Source organism: Chiloscyllium punctatum, chromosome 52 (assembly GCF_047496795.1).
Source record: "Chiloscyllium punctatum isolate Juve2018m chromosome 52, sChiPun1.3, whole genome shotgun sequence".
Taxonomy (NCBI): Eukaryota; Metazoa; Chordata; class Chondrichthyes; order Orectolobiformes; family Hemiscylliidae; genus Chiloscyllium; species Chiloscyllium punctatum.
Window position 1 is genome coordinate 15,338,512 of NC_092790.1, and position 14,968 is coordinate 15,353,479.

The 14,968-nt window shown below is 43.6% G+C and overlaps 3 protein-coding genes across 3 annotated transcripts; all 3 read right to left on the reverse strand.

Moving 5' to 3' along the window:
* Nucleotides 1-6,325: 6,325 nt before the first annotated feature.
* LOC140470858 (histone H2B 7) lies at nucleotides 6,326-6,594 on the reverse strand. Its single transcript, XM_072566820.1, has one exon. It carries the CDS (start codon nucleotides 6,590-6,592, stop codon nucleotides 6,347-6,349), a length of 246 nt encoding a protein of 81 aa, XP_072422921.1. The 5' UTR covers nucleotides 6,593-6,594; the 3' UTR covers nucleotides 6,326-6,346.
* A 3,126-nt stretch (nucleotides 6,595-9,720) lies between these two features.
* LOC140470902 (histone H3) lies at nucleotides 9,721-10,295 on the reverse strand. Its single transcript, XM_072566845.1, has one exon. It carries the CDS (start codon nucleotides 10,203-10,205, stop codon nucleotides 9,795-9,797), a length of 411 nt encoding a protein of 136 aa, XP_072422946.1. The 5' UTR covers nucleotides 10,206-10,295; the 3' UTR covers nucleotides 9,721-9,794.
* Nucleotides 10,296-10,550: 255 nt separating this feature from the next.
* On the reverse strand, nucleotides 10,551-11,653 carry LOC140470923 (histone H1-like). Its single transcript, XM_072566859.1, has one exon. The coding sequence runs from the start codon at nucleotides 11,614-11,616 to the stop codon at nucleotides 10,966-10,968; it is 651 nt and encodes a 216-aa protein (XP_072422960.1). The 5' UTR covers nucleotides 11,617-11,653; the 3' UTR covers nucleotides 10,551-10,965.
* Between the last annotated feature and the right edge of the window lie 3,315 nt (nucleotides 11,654-14,968).

Consider the following 14,968-nt stretch of genomic DNA (forward strand, 5'->3'; position numbering starts at 1 on the left):
AATTCCTTTCCGAAAGTAACATAAGTGGAACGCTCTTACTAAGGCAGAATGTAACTGTTTGAGAGAGTCTTGCATCACAGTGTTAGTCCCTATTTCTGGTTCAGGAAACGTGTGCAAAAATCAGACCTGGAGCAGCAGCAATAAAATCTCTAGGCCTCGATTCAGTTTACAGTGGACAACAGATGTTAGTGCTGAAAATGTGTTGCTGGAAAAGCGCAGCAGGTCAGGCAGCATCCAAGGAATAGGAGAATCGACGTTTCGGGCATCAGCCCTTCTTTAGGATGTTAGTATCAGGTATGCTGCAGACAGAAACCTTGTGATGTATTGTATGTCACAACGAGAGACCCCAGGTGTTTTTGTTTATTCATTCTGGGGACGTGGACGTTGCTGCTGAGCCGAGAATTTATTCCCCTTTGAGCAGGCGGTGGTGAGCCACCTTCTGGAACAGCTGTTGTCCATGTGCTGCCCACAATGCCACGAACTGGGAATTCCAGTGAAATTGAAAATGAAACTGGAAAGGCACTGCATTGGAGGAGCAGCAAAGTCAATGTTTTATTTGCGAATACAAATCAATCATATATTAAACATAGACAACTGGGGTGAAATGCATCTCTTGAACAGTATGAAAATAGTAGGGGCATTCTTGAGAGGAGATTAGGAAGGCAAAAGGGGGATATGAGATAGTCTTGGCAGATAAGGTTAAAATTAGTTCAAAGAGATGCTACAAATTCATGCAGAGCAAGTTAGCAATTAGAGAGAGAGCGAGAGAAAGCGACCGAGAGAGAAAGACACCTTAAAGATCAAAGAAGTAGTTGTTATTGTCGTCAGAGCCTTTTCGCTGACAGAGAATGCAAACTCAGCAGGCAGGCAGAACTCAGGCAATTGGGGGTGTACTCATGTGAAACCCAGTTAAAGCAGGAACAGGGGCAAAGGATCCTCTCCAGAGGTCAGCCTTTGAAGGGAAATCCGTGACACACTCTGAATTTATAACAAAAATCAGTATTTTTATAAATATGCTGTTAACAATCACATACAACTTGATCACTTTGCTCCTCCCTCTTACTTTGTAAACCAAATCCTATAAAACATCTAATCAATGATGAGCATTCCTTCAACAGATATCGGCTTCCCATGGCCTAATGGCGTTGAACAGGTACTATAATGACTAGTCCTTGCCATCTTGCTATGCATCCTCTTCATCACATTCCAAAGTTAATTGCTAGACTCCTTCAGGCCTCTCAGGCTGGCTTTATCTGCAGTCAGTTTGAATTCTGTTATTTATTTTATCTCATGTGCTTTCTTTATGAAATTCTGTTATTCCTCTTATATATCCACTGTTCTCATTGTTTGCGTTAAAAATACCAAAGGCATTTAATTTTAACAAGTTGCTATAGGATTTGTAATAATGTTTTCTGTTCTGGTTAGTTTAGGTATAAATCTTTCTTAGTACATTGTGATTAATGATTGTGAGTAATCTATTTTGTCCAGGGAGAATGAGCCTACTTCTGAAAACTTACTAACTTTCACACATAGGCATAAATGTTTTGTTTCCATGTATCTATATTTATGTTGTAGAAACTCTAACTAAAATTATTGCTTGATATTGCAAATTAATTAAGAAACAACTGTTTAATATGAAATAGCATACTAAACTCCCTAAGTAGCTATAGGACCAACAGTTAGCTATGTCTTGCACCTGGAGCTTATTTGTTGGATGGTATAATCACCCTTTTATTACTGAGCTGAGAATATTGCCTTGTTTGTCTTGGTGGCATGCTCTGATCTGGGATGGTTGCTGCCCAAGGCAACTGTCTTTGGAGTAGTTTTGTTCAAAGGTCTCATTGTTTTCTTTACTTTAAGGCTGGGACAGACTGTCAGTCAATTCATCTCCTTTCAGCCATCTTGCATCTTAGTTCTAAAGCAGGTTGCCTTTTTATTTGTCAGCCACTTTGTGTGAGCAGACATGGACCATTTTTCTACCAGCAGATCCAGTTCACTTCTACAGTTCTGTTTGAATTTCAGAAGATGGGAGACGCAGAAAATGAATTTTCACATCAGTTTTTTACTGGGAAGCAGCAAACTCAGGGAAATAAATATTGATGTTTTGAAAACACTGCACATTACTGAAGAGGAAATGCTGGAGGTCTTTGAAAGCATATGATTGGATAAATCTCAGAGATCTGATCTAGTGTATCCCAGGACATTATGGGAAGTTAAGGAGGATATAATGATTCCCCTTGCAGAAACATTTGCATCATCTGTAACTACGTTGAAGTGCTGGATGACTAGGTATTGGGTAAAATTTTGCCATTATTTTAAGAAGGGATATAAGGAGAATCTGGGAAGTACATACCTGTGAGTCTGACTTGTGTGGTGGGTGCATTGTTGGAAGTGCTTCTGAAAAGTAGGATTCAAATGTACGGTTTGGGGATGGGTGGTGGGAGAAGGCAAGGAATGATTAGGAATTGTCAGGATGGTTTGGTAGAAGGAAATTATATTTCCCAAGGCTGATTGAGATTGTTGAGGGAGTATCCAAGAAAGTTGAGGACACAGTGGTAAACATTATTGACTTTGTCTTTGGCAATGCCTTTGACAAGTTTCTGCATTGTAGACTAAATAGTAGGGTTAGATTACATGGGATTCTGGTTAAGCGTGCCAATTTGATACAAAATTGGCTTAACAGCAGGAGACTGAGGGGTGGTGGACAGTTGCTTTTCAGACTGGATGCCTGTTACCAATGGCGTTCCACTCCAATCGGTGCTGGGTCCACTCTTGTTTGTTTTTTTTCATATGCAAATGATATAGATGAGAATATAGTAGGCATGCTTAGTAAGTTTTCAGATGTCACCAAAATTATTGGTTTAATGGATAGTGAAGGCTATCTAAGCTTGGAAAGAAATCTTGATCAATTGAGTCAATGGCCTGAGGAATGGCAGTTGGAGTTATTGAGGCATTGCATTTTTACAAAGCAAACAAGGTTAGGGCTTATACAACTACAAGTAGGGCCCTGGATAGAGCTGTAGAACAGAGAGACCTTGTGGATCAGCTCATATTCTTGAAGTTTGCATCACATGTCGACAGTGTGGTGAAGAAAACATCTAGCATGTTTGCCTTCATTGCTTAGCCCTTTGAGTACAGGAGTTGAAAGGTCATATTGACGTCGTATAGGATGTTGACGAGGCCTCTTCTGGATTACCATATCAAATTCTGGTTAGCCTGTTATTAAAAGGATACTATTGAGCTGGAAATGGTTCAGAAAAGATCTACTAGAATGATGCTAGGAATGTATGGTTTCCATTATAAGAATAGGCTTGGACTTTTCTTCTCTGGAGCCTAAGATCTTGCTGGGTGATAAGAATTTTGACAATCATGAAGGCTATAGATAAGGTGAATGGTAGGTATGTATTTCATATGCTAAGGGATTGAAAGACTACGAGGCATATTTTTAACGTAAAAGGAAAAAGATTTTAAAAAGCAACCTTTTTTTAAACTACAATGTGTTTAGCATGGAATTAGCTTCCAAAGGAAGTGATGCATGTGGGTACAGTCATAATATTTGAAAGACATTTCGATAAGTACAAAATTAGGAAAGGTTTGGAGAGTTATGGGCCAAGAACAGGCACGTGGGACTAATCCAGTTTGAGGTTATAGTGGGTATGGATTAGTAGGACAGAAAGATCTGTTTCTGTGCTGTTTAACTGACTCTTGCTGTGAGGCAAATGTTCTAGTTTGTTCCCAGTTCACTTTGAAAGCCTTGAAACGACAGCAGAAAGCCCCATTCAGAGCATTCTGCAATCAGACAACACCCTGTGTTTGGAAATTTAAGTGTAAAATGACTCTATCTGTGGAATTAAAAGATAGGACATTTTTCCTGTTTGCCAGAGATCAAAATCAAGTTCATACCCCACAGGAGCATGTTGCTCCCGAACTGGTCCAGTATTAAAGAGCAACTTGAACAACTCGAAGATGCTGAAGATGACTCTGCGACCCCTAGTATATTCCCTCTCTACAGACAGGGAAAAGGCCCTACGCAGGAACGCAGAGTTAAAAGCACAGAGGGTCAGCGACCACTCATTATAAACTTTCTTGCGGCACTGAGCCAATTCAGCTCTTACTAAATGCACTTCAAGAAAACGTGAAACTGCCGGCAAGCGAGGAGTACAGGAACTGGGTGATTCATTTTTCGGATGATAATTAAAGACACGAGATGACAGACATATAAAGAGCAATAAAAATGATGCACTGGGACCCTTGTTAGAATTGGGGTGTATAATTTATCCATGAAAAACGTTTCACGCTCCTTGTGTCACAGCTCGAACGATGAACTGCCATGAGGTAAGGTTTCATATTAGATCACACACACAGCGACAGTACAGTATCGAACAAAGCAGGGACTGAAACCGATATCAATTAAAGAAAAGAAATTCAATCCGACAGAGGGGAGAGTTTCGCTCCTTTCACAGATGCTGTGAGTGGCTATTAAAAGAGCCTTTGGGTTGTCAGATTCAAGAATACTCTCTTCACTTTTTAGCGGCGCCCCCAGCGGCGGTTTGCTTGGGCAGCAGCACGGCCTGGATTTTTTTTTCTATTTTTCTCTTTTTTTTACTAAAAAAGGAGCCAAAACCAACTGTAACACCAGCCAACGAAGTCAGTCCCCAAAACTAGGGAAATGCTGAATCTCCTGTTTATATTTTTTTTTCTTTTTTTTCTCCTTAACCCCCACACTACCGCCTAAGTGCGGTAGTGCTTATTTTTTCCCCAGCACCCACGGTGTGTGTGCGCAGGTGTGAGACACAGTGAAAGGACACAAAGTGCATGAATCTTTATTCAATTTCCACCACCAGGAAGATAGGAAAAACACCCGAGTGGCCACGGCCTGGATATTAGACAGCACCCCGCCCTGAGCGATGGTCACCCCTCCCAGCAGCTTGTTGAGCTCCTCGTCGTTGCGCACGGCCAGCTGGAGGTGCCTGGGGATGATGCGGGTCTTCTTGTTGTCCCGGGCCGCGTTGCCGGCCAGCTCCAGCATTTCAGCCGTCAGATACTCCAGCACCGCAGCCAGATAGACCAGCGCACCGGCACCCACACGCTCAGCATAGTTACCCTTTCTCAGGAGCCTGTGAACACGGCCCACCGGGAACTGCAGGCCAGCCCGGGACGACCGAGACTTCGCCTTGGAACGAACTTTCCCCCCGCCCTTTCCTCCTCTTCCAGACATAGTCACAAATTCACACAAACACTTTCACAGAGAATGCTGCACTCCGCCCTCATTGCGGCCTCTTGTACGTTCGGGAGGGATGGTGGGGCGGCCGTTTCTGATTGGGAATTGAAACAATATTAGGAGGTGCTGAACAATGTGACCAATCAGATATCTGCTTCATTCCCCAATCCGGAGAGGGCACGGGGAGGGGGGCGGAAAGTACCGGAGCCAAATCATCAACTGCTTTTTTTCACAATTTGAAAAGCCCGCCAATATGTACCAACAAGTACGGAGTTTAAACACAAAAGAATGCACGACGACTCGAGATCATTTACTTTTACATTAAAAGTGTACCCTCTACATTAACTTTCTACCTCAGTCCCTAGCCTATTGGAACCTGCCCATTTCAGATCTTGAATTGGGATTTTCTAAACATTAAATACAAGCGGAAACAAAAAAGGCGCCAAACCCTGCAATCTGCAACGAATCATTTTCATCACATTTCAACAGCACCCAGACATACTGACAAAACGTGAGATTCCGTTCTCCCGAGTAAGTGCGTTAATAGTGAGCACGATCGTTCGAGAATATTTTAAAGTTGCCCTCCCTATTGCACACCATCATAGATCGGTAAAAGTTCCACATTCCCTCTGCCACTTCTGCAGCTGTTTTAGTTTTATTTCAGTGCATTTTGCAAGGTTCTGCATCCGGACAATACCCGTGCGGAGATTTGGAAATGAAAATAAACAAAGTAAAATCGGACTCAGAGGGAAGCATTTTGTTTTGCTTGCCGGGGGCGAAACCTCGGGTTCGTGCCCCACCGGGAATTGTAGCTCCTGAACTGATCAAATAACAAAAGACCAACAAGGACAGATACAAACAGCTGAAAAATGACTCACTGGCGTTTAAATGTATATCCCATAGTCCCTGCCTGGGGAGAGACATCAAGACCACATCCGTGAATAAGACGCGCACCGTGTCAGCGATCAATCATGAATTTACACATTTATAGAACACATACCGCAAAGATAATAATTGTACATACTCCAAAACATAATGGTTCAGCTGTCTCAGGGAAGTTGTAGGTGGCTTTTAAAAGAGCCTTTGGGTTGTGGATGTGTGTGTGTTTCAGTGCAGTACGGTCCTTCACTTGGAGCTGGTGTACTTGGTCACCGCCTTTGTACCCTCCGACACGGCGTGCTTGGCCAGCTCCCCGGGCAGCAGCAGCCGCACGGCGGTCTGGATCTCCCGGGAGCTGATGGTGCTGCGCTTGTTGTAATGGGCCAGGCGGGAAGCCTCCCCCGCGATACGCTCGAAGATATCGTTGACGAACGAGTTCATGATGCTCATGGCCTTGGAGGAGATGCCGGTGTCGGGGTGAACCTGCTTCATCACTTTGTAGGTGTAGAAACTTTCTTTCCTGGACCGCCTCCTCTTCTTACCGCCCTCTTCGCGCGCTTCTTAGCAACTTGACCCTTCTTTTCCTCAAGGTAAAAACAATGACTGCAGATGCTGGAAACCAGATTCTGGATTAGTGGTGCTGGAAGAGCACAGCAGTTCAGGCAGCATCCGAGGATCTTCGAAATCGACGTTTCTGGCAAAGTCACTGCCTTTATTCCTGATGAAGGGCTTTTGCCCGAAACGTCGATTTCGAAGCTCCTTGGATGCTGTCTGAACTGCTGTGCTCTTCCAGCACCACTAATCCAGAACCTTCTTTTCCTCAGCTCCAGCGCCGCTCATTGTCAGACACAGAAGAAAGGAAAGCGGGCTCGTCACGGACTGATGGCGTCATCAATGCTAATGAGGGATGGGGGGAAGCCTGGCTCGTGATTGGCTACTTTGTAGGAATGGTAGCTTCACTCTGATTGGTTAGTGTGGGACTCAATGTGGATCTGTGAAGATCTGCAATACCATCGGAAACACAAACCGAAATTTTGTGAAGGGACCAAATTCCGAGCTCACTCTAAAATGTGAGATTCTACTTGTAATGTATTCTGTATCTTTTGATAATGGTTTTCTTTTCTCTCCCATTTTAAAATCGGCATCACATTTGTTGTCAAGTGAGAAAATGCACTGCAATCTGACAGGGACTGTGTTTTACTCCTGCAAATGATGGAACTACTTGACAAATGCATCGCGTTGGAGAAAAATGGGAGTTAAGGAATGTTCTCTTTTGCTCGTATTTCTTGCTCTAGACTCTCTGAAGATGAAGGACATTCTACCATCATCTACTCTGTAAACTCCCTTCACTTATCTTTTCCCCTATTCTTCTTCAAATCTCCAATAGGAATCAGTGCAAAGTATTCATACATTACTCAGAATAGCTGCCAGTGTGTGTATCATTGTCAGTTCTACTCCAATTACCTCAATGACTAAAGGGAACTGATGTACTGTGACCGGTGCATTTTGCTTTCTGCTGACAACATGAATTTTACTCCCTGACTGTTTGGCTCCTCAATCAGTGTCAGCAGCCTCCTGCCGATTTTCCAGTTCCTGAAATCTTACTTTGCACTACATTAGAATACATATCATTCAGTGCGTTTCAGTTTCTAGCAGGACTTTTTTTTCCATTATAAACTTTGCTGTGTGGATTTTCTCTGAACGTCATTTGATGACAAGTCATTTGTACTCACTCTGAACTGGTCACGGTCATTTATGGATTATTTTGAACATGGTACTTGTGCAAATTTTAATTGTGTCAATTTCTTGTATCACTGTGATACCCTGATTACACTGTGAATGATGTGTTGTTCAGAATTTCAGGTTGGTTAAGGATTAGTTTACCACTCATTAGTGGCTGTGAAAAATGGGAGTGTGGTTTTTCATCTACCCATTTGAGCTTTCGGGAGGTGAATGATTATTACTCTCTCACAATCTGACCCTGTCAGTTTCTGCCATGTGATGCCATGTGCACTCAGTAATGATTCACTACTTGTCACATATGGCTGCTGAAATTATGTAAAAGCATGATGTCATTGTTTATCCGGTTTGTGACATTTAAAATGGTGTTTTAAAATGTAAACTGGATTTAGTACACCAATTGCCTACTTTAAACAACCAGTCAGCTTCAAAAATGCTGTGAATGGTAGTGGCCTATGAATCATATTAATTGAAACAGGGAAGATGTCTATGGAGAATGCAGAGAAAAAAGAAATTTGTCTTTCTGCAGTTGTGTCTAACTGTCCGTTTCTTTGGATATATCTCTGGAAATTGAACTCAAACCAAGTCTCATTCAATCTGCTCTGTGCCTGTGGAAAGGATGTTCTCTGTTTTGACCATGGTAACATACCTTCTGTTTGTTAGAAGCAGCTGGTCACACTTGGCTTTGTACCGAGGAAATATGACATTGCCTTCGTCATTCAAATATTTGCTTGAACGAACACAGAAGATTTTTCACCTGTAAATCAATATAAGCAACGTTCGGTAAGATTAAACTGATCAGTGTGGCAGTCAGTTAATAATCATTGGGGTATTTTTAAACCTAGCAATTCAAACAGAACCAGGTTTCAATTCCACTCTTTCCCTGAGTTGCTCCACGTCTCCTTTTGTTTTATTTGCATCTTTGTGACAATTGGGTGAGATCCAGAAATAACATCTGTTCACCTCCATGAATGGGAATTCCTGAAGCAGTTGCAATGCTGACATACACCAATAGCAAGCTGTCCATACACTAAATGTTGAAGGAAAGAACAAGGGACACTATGTCTAACGTTTTACTCGAAACTTCAACTCTGTTCACTCTAATAAGTATCCTTTATAAGATTGTCACAAAATTATGGTCTGTGCTTCCATTCTTCACTGCCCAGTATCAACAAACAGTATGAAACAGAAGCCAAACATTTAATTCCGTCAGAGTTTAGGGGATTAAAAACCCCAAGAATGTCCCATAGCAGCTTCTTCCCGCTCTGTCTCCACTACCTAAACACATGATGTACAAATTACATTGCACTATGTATTCTTTTCATTGCTGCTCAAGGGGAATAACTCCTCAGCAATGCATTACTCATTGGTGTTTAATATGCTCGCTTTCGCTCTCGGAATAAAAAAAAAAGAGTCGGTCTCGGAAAATTGACTCCAGTCATTTTTTTTTTGCAGATGCAAATTAGGAAAGGGAGTAAAGTATGATTGTTTTTGTAATGGCAAAAACAAATCACCGAATAAGAATTCACGCATTCTCCTCTGGCATGTTGGCGGGCTTTTCAATTCGAAATAAAAGCGGTTGGTCTCTTTGCGCCAAATCTTCTCCCGCGCCTTCTCCACAAGCACAAACCATGTTTACCACCATGATAAACAATGAGGAGAGATGGCTTTTGCTGGGGGAATTCCTAATTGTGTAGCAAAATTTCAAATCTCTAATGTCGTATTATAATAAATTCTGCGATCACCGAAGACCTCGGTCGCTGTATTTTCATTGTCGCTGACTCTGACGCGAAATCAATATTTCACTCAATCCCTATTTTACTTCATAGATTTAGAATTACAATACTTTCGCAACGCATCGTTTCCCGCTCTCTCTGGATGGTTTAGTGGCTCTGAAAAGAGCCGTTGTGTTTCTCTCTCTCGGGGTGAATGTGCCGGGCCGGCCAGGCTCCGTTTAGGCGCGCTCCCCGCGGATCCGGCGGGCCAGCTGGATGTCTTTGGGCATGATGGTGACCCGCTTGGCGTGGATGGCGCACAGGTTGGTGTCCTCAAACAGTCCCACCAGGTAAGCCTCGCTGGCCTCCTGCAGGGCCATCACCGCCGAGCTCTGGAAGCGCAGGTCGGTCTTGAAGTCCTGAGCGATCTCTCGCACCAGCCGCTGGAAGGGCAGTTTGCGGATCAGCAGCTCGGTGGATTTCTGGTAGCGGCGGATCTCCCGCAGAGCCACCGTGCCGGGCCTGTAGCGATGAGGCTTCTTCACTCCGCCCGTGGCCGGAGCGCTCTTGCGGGCCGCTTTGGTCGCCAGCTGCTTGCGGGGAGCTTTCCCTCCGGTGGATTTGCGCGCTGTCTGCTTGGTTCGGGCCATTCTCTCCAACTCTCTGTAACACACACACAGGCTGCTGCTGTCAATGCTGAGGCTGCTGCGGTGCTGCCTGTTTAAGGGAATGGAGAGCCCGCCCTAGAGCTGGGATTGGATACAGCCCTGTCCCTCAACCCACAGAGAAACAGCTCCGGAAGGGACAGGAAAGGCAGGAAAAGAATTGTTGGAGGCTGATTGGATAACGTGAAATGACAGTTGGTCAGTTTGAAAATGCCCGCCGAATTCACCCTCACAAACCTTGAGATTAAGTTAACCATTAAAACACAAAACACCATCCGTCTGCAACGAATATAACATTTAATATATTATAGTAATTCTTTAAAACCAAGTTAGGTGTCAGCGCAGACAGGAGGCGGGATCATTGCCTGGTCTGTCTGTAACAGGCAGGAGGAAAGGCTGGGTTTGAAACAGCCCAGACAAACTGAACAACCGAACGTTTACCCACCGTGAATCAATCTAAACAACCCCGCCAATTTAAACATCTTAAAGGCTAATGCAGTGAACACTGATAAAAGGACAAAATCTCACTTTATGTTTTTTTTATCACCTTCCACATTCTCATGTCTACCAATTTCGTAAACCATGGCAAGTGTTTATTTGATTTATTTAGATCAATTAATAGGTCGGTCTGCGCTCGGCGCCGGGACGGGGAACATTGGATCCGGACTCAGCTCTTTCCTGAGAGATGTGGGTGGCTCTGATAAGAGCCTTTGGGTTCAGATGGTTATATGTTACACCGACTGGTTCATTTCTTTGCTGCTGTCTTGGTCCCTTTCGCTTTGGGCTTGGCCTTGCCTTTAACCGGTTTGCTGAGGGGTTTGGGGGCTTTAGAGCCCTTGGTCTTTTTCACCTTCTTCACGGGAGTCCGTTTCTTTGGCGCTGCTTTGCTCACCGCTTTCTTTGGCGATGCCGTCTTCTTGCCGCTCGCTTTCTTCGCTGGGGATTTCTTTGCTGTCGCTTTCTTGGCCTGGGATTTCTTTGCTGTCACCTTCTTGGCCGCAGATTTCTTCACGGCCGGTTTCTTGGCGGCCGCTGATGTTCCCGCCTTCTTTCCCGCTTTTGCCTTGACTGGATTCTTTGGGAGTTTGAAGGAGCCGGAGACGCCCTGGCCCTTGACCAGAACAAGGGAGCCGTTCGCCAGGCACCTCCTGATACTCATCTTGATCTGTGCATTTCGCTTTCCCACATCGATCCCGCTTCTCTCCAGCGCCTTCTTTACAGCGGACAGAGACGCCCCTTTGCGATCCTTGATATCCCCGACAACCTTCAGAACCAGCTCTCCCAACCCGGGACCGGGTGTTTTTTTCCTGGGAGCCGCCGCCTTCTTCTTGGGAGCCTTGGCTTTGGTAGGAGCGGAGGCTGGAGGAGCCGTTTCGGCGGCTGCACTGTCGCTCATGTTGAGAACTCTGCGCTGAATCTCTCTCTGAGTCAGTCTGAACTGCTGGTGGCGGCACTGAGCAACTTCAAGGCAGCGAGCGGACGGCGCAGGGACAACCTGCCGTCAGCTCCCTGTTCCTGCTGCCTCTCTGTGTTTCTCTAACGGCCTAAACTCTTCGATTCCTCTGAAATTCCGCATCTCCAGACAGCCAGGCTCGATCGCTCCTCACCCTGACACTGGAAGGTTTACGGCGGAAAAGTTTTCACTCGAATAGACGGCTCCGTTGCCGAGTTAAACGCATTTTGCTGCTGCACTGATGGCGCTGTCTGAGGTGAACGGTGACATTGTCGCTACTTTTAGACCGAAATCTTGAAACTAACAAATGTATTGCCTTGAATTCTACCTTTGAGGTTTAGAAGGGGAGCAGGGGGATAACCTGAATTGTAAATATTTTTGAGTTACATAAGAGAGACTTGGAAATATCATAATATTAGCGGACACACAAACACAGTTACGTTTGACTAATCGCCCGCCCTTTCCCTACAGTCTCTTTGACACAATATTCACATTCACATAGTCACACGCCGAAATATCACCAAATGTAAGTGTGGAAAGAGAGGATTTCTCCTCCTTTCAGCCTTTGCTGCGGTGTCCAGGGAGTTAGTTGTAGTTTTTCTCCTCAGTAACTATCAGCTCCACTGTTTACTTCCTCAAAGATGGCCAGTCGGTTTCTCAAGCTTAGAAGACAGAACAGTATGCACTGGAACAGGGCCTTCATGTCCATACTGATTCGATCGGATCTTGAATAATGTGTTGTCAAATGCTTTACAATTGAAGCTTTCATTTTGATTTTTCCCTGTAGGCTGACTGGTCTATAGTTCCCAATTTTATACCTACCTCCCTTTTCCATTGGATTGCTTACACTAGCTCGCCACCAATGTGTAAATTATTGCAGAGCTTATAGAACATGACCACCACTGCATCCAGGCAAAAGTGAGGAGTACAGATGCTGGAAACCAGAGTTTAGATCAGAATGGTGCTGGAAAAGCAGAACAGGTCAGGCAGCATCCGAGGAGCAGGAAAACCGATGTTTCGGACAAAAGCCCTTCACCAGGAATCACCACTGCATCCAGTACTACTCAGTCCACGACATTAAATACTCTGTGACGTAGATGATCAAGGCCTGGTGTTTCCCAACCTTCAATCCTACCCACTGTCCCAACATCATTTCCCAAATAATACTGATTTGGTTCAGTTTTTCCCGCTCAGTAAACTCCCCGACTTTATTACTGTGTTAGTTGTGTGAACATTTGTGAACAGAGAACAACATTATGTTAGAGATTTTTGAGATGTTTTTGTTCCCCATTTTAAACTCCCCTTTTTTATGTTGTAAGTGACATATGGTCCTCTTTACCAACCTATTTCTCTCTTTACACATTTATTTTTGCTTCAACCGTTTTTTTCTTTCATGGCTTCTGCAACATTACTGTTTTCTTCATTTGCTCTTTGTTAGTCAAATCCCTTTTCCCTGCCATTGGCTGAATTTAGATCTGTTTGCAGCCTTCACATCTTTCACTATATATCTTCCCAAATTTTAGGCCTTTTCATTGGACCAAAAACGATCTTGAATAGCTGTTTCAAATTTCACAACATCCTTTCCATGGGAGACAAACCAGAAATTGCACATAATATTCCAGAAGTGGCATAAACAATGTTCTATACACCCACAATGTGTTCACCTAACTTACATACACAAAGCTCTGACCAGTAAAGGAAAACATACTTCTTTGCTATCCTATCTAACTGTAACTCTACTTTCAAGCAACAATGAATCTGCATTCCAACGTCTCTTAGTTCAGCAACATGCCACAGGACCTTAATATTAAGTGTATAAGTCCTGCCTTGATTTGCCTTTCAAAATTGTTGCACCTCATATTGATTTAAATTGAACTCAATATGCCAATCCTGGGTCTAATCGCCCAACTGATTGAGATCCTGCTGTATTCTGAGGTAGCCTTATTTGTAGGCCACTACACCTCGTGTTTTATCCAACCTTTATGTTTAAAACCATCCAGGAGCACCTCCTCTATATTATGAACATTTTTCAAGATGTCACCATCCAATTCCCAGATTCTACATCTTCCATTTCCTTCTCCTCAGTAAGAACTCACTTACTATCTCCCACATTTCCTGTTGTTCCACACAAAGGCTGCCCTGCTAATCTTTGCTGGGCCCTTTTGTCCTTCGTGTATTTATAAAATCTGTTTAAATTCTCCTTAACAATATTTGCCAAAGGTATCTTATGTTCCATTTTTGCCCTCCTGATTTCCATCTTAAGTTTTTCCCTATTGCCTTTATACTCTTCGAAGGATTCAGTCAACCTCTGCTGTATTTAACTAATATATGCTTCCTTCTCATTCGGACCAAAACCTCAACTTCTTTCCTCATCCAGCATTTCCTACACTTACCAGACATGCCTTTCATTCAAACAGGAACATACTGTCTCTGGACCCTCGTTTTCTCATTGTTGAAGGCTTCCCATTTTCCAGCCATCCCTTTGCCTGTGAATGTCTGCCGTCGCTCAACTTTTGAAGATTCTTGCATAATACTCTCAAAATTGGCCTTCCTCCAAATGAGAAATTTAACTTTGAGAGCTGCTGTATCCTTTTCAATAATAGTTTTAAATTACGGTCACTGGTCCCAAAATGCCCCCCCACTGACACATCATTATATCCCAAGTGTAGGTCAAGCTTTGCACCTTGCTAGAAGGTACATTCACATACTGAATCAGAAAATGTTCTTGGGCACACTTAAGGAATTCCTCTCTGTTGAAACCATTAACAAAATGGCAGTCCCAATCTATGTTTGGAATGTTAAAATCCCTCACCATAACCACACCAGTATTCCTGCAGATCTAAGATCTCCTTACAACTTTATTTCTCAATTTCCTCATGACTGTTGAGGTGTCTACAGTCCAATCCCAAGAAGATGACCAAACCCTTTCGTATTTCTCAATTCCACCCAAATAATTCCCAGGAAAATCCCTCCTAAGTATACCTGTAATCTTATCTCTTACCAAACACCTCACTCCCCATTTTCCCTTGCTGCCCGCCTCCCCCCATCCTTTGATACCTGGAACATTAAGCTGCAGTTGTGTCCATCACCGAACCATTTCTCAGTAACTGCTATGATATCCCAAAACCAATCCCATTTTATAACCACCATGTCTCTGTAATTGGTATGATATCCCAAGACCAATCCCATTTTCCTAACCATGTCCTGAGATCATCCTTCTTCCCTGTTAGGCCTCTTGAATTGAAATAAGCACAGCTTAATTGATGAATCCTAAGTCATTCTCTGCTATGTTTCT

Coding starts and splice junctions, on each gene's coding strand:
- LOC140470858 (XM_072566820.1), bottom strand. CDS start 6,592: ATGAAGCAGGTTCACCCCGACACCGGCATCTCCTCCAAGGCCATGAGC.
- LOC140470902 (XM_072566845.1), bottom strand. CDS start 10,205: ATGGCCCGAACCAAGCAGACAGCGCGCAAATCCACCGGAGGGAAAGCT.
- LOC140470923 (XM_072566859.1), bottom strand. CDS start 11,616: ATGAGCGACAGTGCAGCCGCCGAAACGGCTCCTCCAGCCTCCGCTCCT.